The sequence below is a fragment of the Melospiza georgiana genome, chromosome 13 (assembly GCF_028018845.1).
Source record: "Melospiza georgiana isolate bMelGeo1 chromosome 13, bMelGeo1.pri, whole genome shotgun sequence".
NCBI lineage: Eukaryota > Metazoa > Chordata > Aves > Passeriformes > Passerellidae > Melospiza > Melospiza georgiana.
Window position 1 is genome coordinate 10,645,893 of NC_080442.1, and position 12,417 is coordinate 10,658,309.

The 12,417-nt window shown below is 40.8% G+C and overlaps 1 protein-coding gene across 1 annotated transcript; it reads left to right on the plus strand.

Annotated features, from left to right (window-relative positions):
* Positions 1 to 708: 708 nt before the first annotated feature.
* C13H15orf48 (chromosome 13 C15orf48 homolog) lies at positions 709 to 4,470 on the plus strand. Its single transcript, XM_058033770.1, has 4 exons — positions 709 to 795; positions 1,125 to 1,213; positions 1,965 to 2,025; positions 2,661 to 4,470. Exons 1-4 carry the CDS (start codon positions 754 to 756, stop codon positions 2,727 to 2,729), a joined length of 261 nt encoding a protein of 86 aa, XP_057889753.1. The 5' UTR covers positions 709 to 753; the 3' UTR covers positions 2,730 to 4,470.
* The last annotated feature ends 7,947 nt before the right edge of the window (positions 4,471 to 12,417 follow it).

Genomic DNA, 12,417 nt, shown 5'->3' on the forward strand with positions numbered 1-12,417 from the left:
AGTGACACTGGGCTCCTCTTGTGGTCACTATAGGCAGCTCTCCGAGCTCTGCAGAGGCAGCTCAGGGCGTTTGCCTAGGTACCTGGAGGAGGGGACAGACAGGAGGACAAAGGAGAAGCAGAGAAGCCAGGTTGGAGTGCTGCAGGCACGGGGAGAGAAGGGCTGGCGCGGGACCGGCACAGGCTCTGTCCGGCCGCTCCCTCCGGCACCTGCAGGGGGCGCTGCCGGCCCGCGGGCCCGCTTCGCGCTCTGCTGCCCCTCAGGGCCTGCTCTGTCCGGCCGCCGGGGGGCGCGCTGTGTCCCCCCTCAGGGCCCGCTCTGTCCGGCCGCCGGGGGGCGCGCTGTTCCCCCCCTCAGGGCCCGCTCTGTCCGGCCGCCGGGGGGCGCGCTGTGTCCCCCCTCAGGGCCCGCTCTGTCCGGCCGCCGGGGGGCGCGCTGTCCCCCCCTCAGGGCCCGCTCTGTCCGGCCGCCGGGGGGTACGCTGTGTCCCCTCAGGGCCCGCTCTGTCCGGCCGCTGGGGGGCGCGCTGTGCCGCCCCTCAGGGCCCGCTCTGTCCGGCCGCCGGGGGGCGCGCTGTGCCGCCCCTCAGGGCCCGCTCTGTCCGGCCGCCGGGGGGCGCTGTCCCCCGGGGGTGCGCTGTGCCGCCCCTCAGGGCTTTGGGCTCAAAGAGCGCGGGGCGGGTCCGGCCGGCACCTCCTGCCGCAGCCGGGGAGAGCTGAGAGCTGTCTGAGCCGCTCCGCAGCCGCTGCCAGCATGAGCAAGGGCATCTTGCACACGCTTAGAACGAAAAAAGAAGTGAGTTTGCCTGAGGGGTCGGGGCCGTGGTTACCCGCCCGCCGGGAGGGATGCGGGGGGCTCGGGCGGCTGCACCGGGGTTGCCACTTGGTTTCCCGAGGAAATGGGACATGCATAAAGTTGATGTGTTAAAAGTGAGGTGTGGAGAAGGGTAATGTAGAGGTAAAAGTGAAATTCACGTATTAAAAGTGAAATGCTGTAAAGAGTAATATAGAGGAAATATACAGGAACAGGTAATCCCTGCCTAGTTCTGTGTAACCCTTGCTCCCCTACTCGTGTGTCTGTAGCTGGGACATAAGGTCAGCTCTTTTCTCTATTTTATCTTTCAGCTCATTCCCCTGGCCGGAATATTGTCCTTCGCAGCAGCTGGGGCGTTCTCTTTTTGTATCTATTCCCTCTTCCACAAATCTGATGTGATGTAAGCAAAAACTTATTGCTTGGAGCTTACCCTAACTTGTTTTATTCAACCGAGTATTTGACTATCATGTTTTACACACAGGAAAAAAAGAAATTGTGCCAGGCACATGTTCCAGAGTGCTGGGAGTACTGATAATGACTAAAGTATCTGCAGATTGTAAACAGTGAGGAAATTAATTAATTTGGAGTGTAGTCCAAGTTATTTCCTAACTTTTGATTTAATAATTATGGGGGCTTTGCTTTAGGTATAAGAAGTTTTAAATGTTATAATTAAGAATGTCATATAATCACATTGGTAGATGAGATGCACATATATTGCAACCAGGCTATTGACTTGTATATAAAGAGCAGTATTTGATAGTATTCCAATGGCTTGGCTGATAACTGGAGCCAAATCCTACACTCTTAAAGGTTTTGGGAGTATATTTATTTATTTTAAAGTGATTGGAATAGGCATTTTAACTGTTAGGGTAAAAGTCCCTTGTGTCTTTATTCAGTTTTGATTTTTCAGCTTGCTTCTCACAATGGTATGTGAACAGTGCTGGCTTGCTTGGTGCTTTGGAAGCTGCAAAAAAAGCAAGCTATCATTGATTCCTATCCAGATTTTAAAATACAGTGCCCAAACCTGTAAACTTGTGTTTTAGGGAACTGCTTACCAAGGTGAATAGTTCTACTGACAATAGGCTGCTCATATGAAAATGTGTTCAAGGACACACCTTAAAACATAATACCTGTTTTATCTTCTTTTAAAGCATTCACAAGATTGGCAGTTCAGAACCATGGGAAACTATTGATCCTACCAAGCCTCAGAAGGTAATTTGTACATATAATATATGTATAAATAGCATAAATTTCCAACACAATGAATCACTTCTTTCAATGTGTGAGAACTAGTAAAATATGAACAAGAGAACAAGTGTAAAGTTGACGTGTATCTAGTTAAAAGTGGAAACAAATACTTCTTTGATTACTTTATATCTTCACTCTATTAGCTAATGATAGGCATCTCTTACACTGTAGGTCTGATCTTAAATTCATACTGCACTTGTTGTCCTATGTCCATTCCCACCCCAAACAGCCATTTACTCCATTCCATTGATAACAGTGGAAACTTGGAGTATAAGGAAGTGCTGTTTACTCTTAACTTGTTCCTGAATTACAGAATTGAGTAAGAATGTTTGAGTACTGTAGCCTGAAGGAAAAAGATCTTAATTTATTAGAGCACTTAGGATAAGGAAAAGTAAAGTTATTTGGCAGATTACTTAATTAATATCCAAGTGATTTTGTTCAGCAAATTATTTTGTCATCTGTTGCATATTTCTGAAAGGAAAATGTAAAGCCACTAGAACTTCTTCAGCAATAAGCTGGTGTTTGATATGGGGAGCTGTGGGAGTTGAGTAAATGCTCACTGGGATTTTCCTGACTTTCATATTTTCCATTTCTTCCAGCTGGTAACAATCAATCAGCAGTGGCAACCTATAAAAGAGCTGGAAGAGGTGAAAAAGCTGACGAAGTGAGAAGTTTCTGTTGCCTCCCAAAGGTACCCTATGAATCTAGTGGAATCATTTCTGCACAAACTTGACTACTGAAATCAGTGTGCGGAAATGCTTCTGCTACATTTTTAGGGTCTCCCTACATTTTTTTGGCCTCTGGATGAGGAGTTTGATGTTGCTTTAGAAGCTGGCATACAGCATCCACATAGTCCAAAAATCTGAATCAAAATAATCATTTTCAATAAGCATTTGATGTAAATTTTTGAGTATTCAGATGGTGATTATGGATCAAAAAAGCCTTTATAGTTTTTGTAGAATTTCAGGATTTGTTTCAAAACACATTAGTTTTGCCATTTTATTAATTTTTAATAAAATAAATTCTAAATTTTTACATTTCATGTAAATTCAAAAGCCTTTCTAAATTGGGAATCCTAGTCTCCTTTCAGAGAGACTGAACTTTCTGTTCTGTATTTCAATGTTGTATGGAGACTAAAGGCATAACCAGAGGATGTCTTTGTATGGCAGCATATGTGGTCATACAGTGCACTTGCATTCCTTGTCTCTGTTAAATGTGAGAACAGATTAACAAAACTAATGTTGTGCTGCAAATATTGAAACTTACACACTGAGGAGTCCAATAGGTTCTTTAACCTTCTTATTTAATTCTAATTGTATTTGAGACTGCAGATTTAGAACATCAAAACCTAAGGGTTAAGCATGGCTAGAAGGAAAATGAAAATCAGGTAAATATTGTTCATGATTAAATGTCTTTGAAGTTACTAGAATTAGAAAATCTGCATCATCCAAAACTACACAGTGTTAATTTCTTATCTTTGTGCAAGGTTGTTCAAGTGCAAGCTGCAATGTACTGCACAATTAACAATATTTTTAAAGATTTCTACGTGCTATTAGGTATATCTCTTTTATCAAATAGAAACTAGCTGATTAAAATTAGGAATGATTCTATGAAGAGGCAGTTCCTCTTTAAGCTTCTGTGTGTTTGATCATGGGTTGGCCAGGGAAAGAATGTAATGGGCAGGGTCCCAGTAAAGTCATCCCTTTCTGCAAGGAAGGGAGCAAAAGTGAAACAATTGCTAATTGGGAAAAGTCCCCTTAAATGAGTAATAGTCAAGTGCTTTAGGTCATTCTGCTGCAGCAAAGACAAGCTTCATTTAGAAAAGCTGTCTCCTTAATTCCAAGGTGGCTTGGCTTCAGAAGCTGTTTTCTTCAACTGAGAAAAAAAATAATCTAAATGTTGCATAAATATTTGTTTATCTAGTAAGGATGACTCAGCAACATTTATGTTTTAGAGTGAGAGGAACTACTAGTCTTCAGAATAAGCTTGTGTTTAAGGAATGACATTACAAGAAGATTGAATATCATAGAACCACAAAAATACAGAGCTCTGAGGAATACAAGTTTTAAGTATTTTAAAACAGAATATTTTAAAATCTTTCTGTGTATTTCTACTGGACTGTAGCAAAAACAAAATGCCATGCTCCAAGTTGATGCATTAATTGTTCTTCAATAACTCACTTTTTTTAGCTGCAAATACTATGACCTAAGTATCTGTCAACATTGGAATAATAAATGTAAGTAAATTTTAGTTAATTTTTGTATTTAGCCACATTTCAGTGATGTTTCTAGTAGCACATTTAGCAGTGTGACTGCTGTCACACTGTGTGACTGCTGTCATAGGTTGTTGCTTATTTTATCATGTCCTGAAGCATAACAGCTGTGGTAATAAATCTGTTTTCCTTTGTAAGCTGTTCTGTTTTTCTTTATTAATATGGATTTCTGGGGAGGGTTTTCACACAATCTAAGAAATCAAAAAATTTTTTTTGGCAGTTCAAAAAGATTATGAATATTGTAAAAGCTGTTAGGGTTTTGTGTCTTTTCTGACTGTCCCTAAAAATGTCTCCTGCATAGAATATTTTTTCATATAAGTAGCATACACCAAGAGCAATTACTGTGTCTCCCCAATCAGCTACTCAACATAAATCCATAAAGCAATGTACAAGTTATTTCCTTGTTCCTCAAACAGTAAAGATTCAACTGGTTGAATTTTATGAGCTGATGTTTATGAGAACAGTAAGGCTTCCCTATCTGTGTCATGCAAACCCATGAGTCTTAATTCCATGAACAATCTAGAGGCTGTTGAAATTATTTAGCAACTTTCTTATTTCTCTCTATTTCCTTTGCTGTCTTTAGTCTCCTACTCCATTCTGCTCTTGATTTTGGTTTAGTTAATGTTGACTTTTTTTAACAATCACTATCTCTGCTCACCCTACCTAGTACATTTACATGGAACTATATCACTTCCAAATTTCATATTAATTATGAAGTTTAATAAAAATAGTCACTAGTTTGTTAGAGTTTCCAGTATAGGTTGGAAGCCATTAGAAATGTGTTTTAATAGTTCTAATCATTATTAGAAATCCACCATTAGAATCTATGGTCATGCTTCTCTAAATTTTTCTATGTAGTCTATATGTAAATAGCTTTCTGGAAGAAGAGAAGAATAGAAGGCTGCTTTTTGCAGTGTATATACAATGAATTGCTAATTTTTGTTATTACAGTAGTTCCTCAAGGCCTTAAATCTGCAGACCTTGTGGTGGTGTGGCAGAGTGTGTTGGGGTTTTTTGTTTCTTTGCATGTGATAGCCCCAGTGTCAGCATTTCTCCTTCTGCCCCCCTGCATTTCTCTGCCACAAGGTGCTATCAGTGCAGTTCTGCACTGTCTGGTTCCTTCAGTGGTGGCTTTGTGCAGAAAACAGTGACTTAGAGGGGGGGCTGATGCACCTGTTGAAGGAAATGGTTCATCCTGCAGTTGTTGTCTGCCTTAGTGCAGAAGGTGGCTGTCCCTAGGACTGGCTGTGGAAAACAAACAAGAGTAATGGGAATGATTCACTGAATCCAGCCAATATTTGGTGTTGGACACTTCTGGAAAAGCTTTCAGCTTAAACAAACATGGCACAGTTTTCCTTTGCTGTCTGAAGCCTTTGCTGTCCGGCACATCCACATGCCATACAGGAGCACAGACAATGAAATCCCATAAAAAGTGTAACTGAAATAGAAATCAAAGCACTACAGCTGGCTTGGCCTGGGGCACTGGGGTTGGTGGGTGTTGCCCCCCAGTGCTGCTGTGAACAGGGAGGAGGCAGCTTGTGTGCCCACAGCTCTCTCCATGGGGCAGCAGCCATGGCAGTAATGGCCCCTGGGAAGCCGTGAGGTGACACTGCATCCAGAGCACCTCGGCCTGTGCGCCGCGCCCTGGCCAAAGATCACACACCCTCACCAGGCTGTGCCAGCCCTATTTATGCTGGACCTTGCCCAGGTGAACAAGGGGTTTAGTTTAATTAGCATTTACTTTTAGATAATTTTGTTGTGCATACGTTCTGGCCAGAGCCATTATGGGGGAGGTGTTGCCCTTCAGGACTCACTCAGGATGTGGGAGAGCCCCTCACAGCACGGGGAGCCTGGGCTGGGACAGATTTCACCCTAACAAGGGAGAGCTGTCCTGCAGCATCACCACCGTGCCTGTGTGGGGACTGAGGGCCATGTGAGCAAGGTGTGGGATGGGGTGGCACAGCACTGCTTGGGAGCCCTGGAGACAGTTTGGGTACCAGGATATAGACCAGTGCTGGCCTTCACTGCCAAGTTACCAAATAGTTTAAATAAACCCTCATCTCTTACCAACAGGGGCATGACAAAGGGTTTGGTTTGGTGTTGGTTTTCACATTTAAGATTTCCAAGACTTCCTGGTGTGCCAGGCTGGCTCTGTGGCCTCTGTTCAGGGGTTGTGACACTGCACAGCTCTGTCCTTTATCTGATGCTGCTGCTTCACAAACAAGGAAGTAAATGCAGAAAGTCCTGATCCCTGGTCGTAACAGAAAAATCTTATCAGTTTTCCAAAGAAAAGCAGTCATCTACTGCTAATAAATCACCAATTTACTGCATTAAAAGAAAGGGAAACATGTTCAAGCTGTTAAAACTGTTTCATTTAATGATGCATCTTTCCCTTCTGCTGTGACTTTTATAATTCAATAAAGCCTAAATTTTTTTTGAAGACTGTTAGCACTGTGCTGCCCATGCTGCAGCAGTATTAAATATGTTAGCATTATGCTGCCATTACTGTGTTTAGTTTTCCTCTTGGCAAACTTCGAATGAAGCATACTATGGTCAGAAAAAATTAATTCATCTTCAAGACTGCAGTATCCACCTCACTCCCTAAAGCAGAAATCCAAATCCACAGCACAATCCCAGTCACAATGACTTGCAGTTCTAGTCATTGCCTCATTGCCAAACTTTTGCCCATAATTTCCATGTTACAATAGCATGTTTTACAAAGTAGATGAAAAAGCATCAGTTTGAAGTTAGGTGAATGTTTTATACTGATTTCAGGGAGGCATGAAATTAATACAGTAAAGTTTGCAGTGGTTGTGTATTTGTACTAGTATGTGTTTTTTGAAAATTCTCTCTCAAGAAAAATTAAAATGTTTCAGAACTGGGCATGTCTGTGCTCAAGTTCCTGTATTTTTATTAGTTCACAGAGGAGGCGTTTCCATTACACAAATCAGGGTGTTACAGGGAAGTTGGTGTTTGAGGATTTACTGTTGAGGGTGTCACTTCTCAGTAGGTGTAAAGGGCACAGGTGTACACCCTCTGCAATAAACAGAATTACCCCCAAAGTCATAGGTGGATTCCCTCAATAAAGAACCAAAGTATTTGACCTTCCTGTCTGCTTTTAGAAATCCCCACACTTGTCTGGCTGGCAGTGCCACAGGTACAACCTGCATTCCTTAAGGAACAGTACAGCACAGGTTATTGCTGTAGCTACAGTACATTTGTTGAAAGGAAGTGTAATCATTTACAAAAAGCAAAGGCTAAATGAAGTTCTTTATCTACTGGGATTTTTTCTTCTTCATTAAACAGATAAAAGAAAGTATGGCAACCCAACAAAGAAGGGAGATGGGGGAAACGCCAATATTCTTTTTTCATACAGTAATGAAAGTCTTTGATGTGGACTAGACAGGTAAAATATACCTTGTTTAGGAGAAAAGTGACTGTAAAACCATCAGATGTCTTAGTTGAACTGCACAACAGATCACTTTGCAGTCTGTAAAGGAAATTGGTATTGATTTAATTTCTGACCACCACAATTTGCTCCAGCTACAGTAGTATGTTCCATACTTGGTTGCATGGTAGTGTGATGAAGTCCAATGTTTCCCAGTTGCTATCTGCACTACCCACATGACCTGGCTTTATATTTTCTTCTCTCTTTCCTTTTTTTGTACACAAACAAACCTTGTATAATAAACAAAATATGAACTCTTAAAAAATAAAAAGAAATTTTTAAAAAGCCATGCAAACAACCCTGCAGTATTAATACCCCTACTTAGCCATAGCAGGGGGTGGGCTGATTAGTAGTCTTTAATTTTGTTATTACTCCAACTCTGTGAGCAGCTTCCTTCTAGCTCTGGCAGCTAAAATTAGGAACTAGCTCTTCTCTTGATCCTCTCCTCAGTGCAATCTCAGATGTAATAAGTCTGTGGAAGAAAAATATTCTGCTTTCATTGCTGCTTTACAAAGACAGTTAATAGAGTTAATGTAACGAGATATCCTGCATAGCTATTCACATCTAAAACATATCTTCATTTACAGCTAAATGCCCATAAACCTTTAACATTTGATAAGCAGAGAGTTACTGTACTTTGATTTTTCTATTATATGACTTGAACTTTGCTCTGTGGCAAGTTGAGGAAGCTAGGTTGCTTGAAAACCATCCTCATTTATTCCATCTAGGTTCTGTTTCAAGCTAATAGAAAGAAACCAGTGTGTAACTGGTTGGGCAATTTGTTTCCAGTTTAAGGTGTGTCTCTTCTGCAATAGCTTAGAAAATACAGAATTGCTTAATAGCTTCAAGAAATGAAAGAAGACTTTACTGGAAGGATGTTGTGATCTGAGTTCATCAGCCTCCCTCATCTGTATTTTCTATCTCTGAAGTATGTTCCACTAAATCCAAAACCACCACTGTACTAGCAATTCCAGAATGCAAACACAACAATATTTGTCATTTATAATTGTACCTGCCTAGTTTGAAACAAAATTGTTTCCCTCGGTTTATGTTTTTGATTGAAAGTGTCCTCTGATTCTTCAGAAAAAAAAACACAGTCAGGAATGTTTCAGATGGAAGAATCTGTTGTCCTGGAAACATGAATTCAGCACCCCAAAGAAGGAATTCTTATTTTCATAGAAACAAAGGGCTTGCATGATAACTTACCTTGTTAAGTATTAATATTAATTAATATAATCTAATTACATTTCAGATATCTGTAGCCTCAAATAATTTCTATTGATATGATTTTTTTCCTTAGATGTTTGTAACTGGAGGAAAGCACTGGAGCATGCATTCCATGTATTTACCCATATATGCCTTCAAGAAGTGTCTAAACTCCTTCCCAGTAATTGATCAGGCAGTCTGTGCTAGGTTTGTTCTTTTCCTTATTGCATCCATTAAAAAGTTAAATCCCCTGTAGCTTTTTTAGGAAAAAATAAGAGGGTTTGGTGAGGGTTTATTTTGGGGGGGCGGGAGTGTTTTGGAGTTGAGTTGCTGTTTCTTTACTGACTAATAAGACATTTCCAGGACGTGTAATAGAATATATTCCCTTGGCAGCGGGAAGTGCCCGTGGCTCTGCTCAGCTCGGAGCTCTTGGTGAACGCTGGGAGCGCTGCGCCATCGTCTGGAAAAGCCGGGAACGGCCTGGAAAGCTCCCAGGGGAGGAGAGCCTTTGTCCATACAGGTGAGTCACGCTTGTTCTCACGGGGGAAACAGGAGCATGAGAAATCTGTAAAAAAATGCAAAATAATTGTGTGCTACGTTGAACTATAGAGCACCATCATGTTCATGTTCATGTTTCATCAATTTATTTAGGGATTTATTAAATAATTTCTTTGTATGTGTGCTTTGGGAAAAGAAATAGAAAGATTGCAGGGACTTGGGTGCTCTTAATGCACCTGGGATAAATGCAAATTTTTAGTCTGCTTGCCATCTGAGTCCTTTTGTTTATTCATCAGCTGAACTAAAAATCCCTGTGTGTATCAGGACTTAGTTTGCTATGTAAAACAATGCAAAACACACTCAATACAGACAACACTGATGATTTATGTGCCCTCATGTACTGGCTGATAATGGTCCTGGAGAAACAACTTATCTTTTTACCATGTATAATAATAAGGCAATCATAAAACAGTCATCTTAAGGATAAAATTATACTTTTGCTTATGAAATGGCACTTTTTTTCCCCTATATAAATTGATGCCATAAAAAGTATAAATGCTTCATTGCTGTAATAAAGACGGTTATTTTATCCTGCATACTTAGCACCAGTTGCTTTCAAACTGTGCAAACCGAGAGAAAACAGAGATAAAAGAGCAAAAATACTCAAAAGAGCAAATATAATGATGAGGATATCATCATTTTACAGCTTTACACACAGAAGGCAGCTACACGTGTGTTTTAAGAGCAGATTGCTCTGGTGGCTGCAAAACAGAAAATGGAAAGGATCCATAATTATTCTAGTAGCTTCCAAAGTTGTGTCAGGTATTTCAGAGAATGAAGGAGCATGTAGTGTCCTTCCTAGAGCATTCAGCTGTGGAAAATGGAATAAGGGTAGACCAGCAGGGGATTTTCCAGCTCCAGAGCACAGACACTGTCAGTGCCCAGCACGCTTTGTTAGAGAGGGGAGGAGAGGATGAAACTGGAAAGGAAATTAAGAGTGGGGAATGTGGAGGACGTTTATATTATTTTTTTATGGTAGAAAGGAAATCTAGAGGCTTTCAAATTAGGTCTTTCCTGTTAATTAGCAACTTGGTTAAAAGGCTTTATTTTTATTTTATTGATCAAAGAGGAAATTATCTTCGGGCAAAGGCAGGCCTGTATTTGAACAGCAGAGTTCTTGGGGTGTGTTCCACCCCTGGTGCAGTGAGAGAAGCTCCTGGTGACCCTGGAAGCAGCAGTGCCCAGTGTGTGAGCTGGACATTATTAATGAAACTGTGGAGATGACAGAATATGGCAAGAAAACAGAGAGGGAAACTGAGAGCAGTGGCATAATGCAAAGAGTTGGTGAAAAATGACATTGGAGGTATGTGTGCTCACTCATGGGAAAGCTGAATGTGTTTGGAGCAACCAGCAAGAAAAAAGACCTTGGCAACGCCCTTTTGGATAGAGGGAAGTGAGCTGGATACTTCCAGGGGTTGTCCCCTTCTCTTGAGATCCCAAGGGAACTTCTTCTCTGGCAATGGATTCATTTATTGGACTAGGAAGCTGCTGCAGAATGTACCATGTCTTTTACCCAAGCACTCACTTTTGTTCATTACACTTACAGTGATTTGTAGAGAGAAATAATGCTTTAACAGCCCTGCCTGTGCAGCATCAGTGCAGTGTCCTCATGAGATGCCACCAAAATACCTGAGCAGAATCCTTGCCACTCATTACTTGATGGGTGTCTTCTGGGGCTTTTGCTTCTATGTCAGAAAATTACTTTGAAATGCCAGCCTTCTGCTTTTCTGAGTCACTCTGCCACTTGGGAGTGATTCTGCAAGAAATAGCAGATATGTACAGTAGTGAGATAATTGAAGACCAGATTCAAGTATGACATTTTAAATGGTAATTCTGCTGGTGAAGAAAGAAATGCTTCTGGTATTGAAAAGACAAAATGTCAACACAATTAAAAACAAAAACCAAACCACATAATTAAGCAAGGAAAACATTCAGAAACAAAATATGTCTCTGAAAATTTTCTTTTTAGGATAAGAACACTTCAGAAGGGAAGAGTAGGATGTGAGGGTTTGCAGTCTACTCATATGAAAATGTTTAATTGACTCATATGAGTAGGTTGTCATCAAAACTGTATCTGTGCTTCAGAAAAGGATGGGTGACAATCACAGATTTAGAAAGGAAAAACCTTCTCCCAGTGTGGACTTTCAGAAGTGGCAGAATTTTCTTGGGATTTCATCTGTTCAGTCAGCAAGAGTATTCCAGCACAGCTCTGGAAACCAGGGATGCTGGTTGTGGAAACCTGCTTGAATCTTGGAAGTTTTTTGTTTGGAAAGAAATTCTGTCAAGTATATGCATTTTCATTTCAGGCAGAGGATTTGTAAGAAGGAAAAGAATAGTGTAAGAGTGTGTAAACTATCATAGCCACATTAAATAATCTGGCTTGGAAAAACAGGAGGCCTTATTTATAATAATGCCCCTTTCCTCTAAGCTGATACTGAAAACAATCTTGGAGTATCCATAAAAGCTTACTGATTATTTTATTCTTTATTCTCATTTTGTCTTCTGTTGCCTTTTCTCTGAACTTCCAGTCTACAGACCTTGGTAGCAAGGGCCCCTCAAAGGTGAATGTAGGGTTTCAGGAATGTTTTGCAAGTTGCTTCATGATAATCCTTCACCATGCTTTGTCAGCTTACACTTTCTGAAGTGCAGTTATTGCATGTGAAATCACAAGTCTTAAGTTCTTCTGACTAAACACAGACTTAATTAATTCTATGTATAGCATCTGCAAACTGAGTTGAAGCTGAGTGTTCAGACATTTCAAAACACAGCTGCCCTAAGAATCAGATTGCTGTAAGAATTCAAAGATGATGAGAGAGAGAAATACAAATAAATATTTTATAAGACAATGTGAAGTTTAATAATCGATTTAATA

Excerpts from the sequence above, each read along its gene's own strand:
- C13H15orf48 (XM_058033770.1), top strand. The coding sequence starts at position 754 with ATGAGCAAGGGCATCTTGCACACGCTTAGAACGAAAAAAGAA. Across the intron at positions 1,214-1,964 it reads TTCCACAAATCTGATGTGAT|CATTCACAAGATTGGCAGTT; the intron begins GTAAGCAAAAAC and ends CTTCTTTTAAAG. Across the intron at positions 2,026-2,660 it reads ATCCTACCAAGCCTCAGAAG|CTGGTAACAATCAATCAGCA; the intron begins GTAATTTGTACA and ends CATTTCTTCCAG.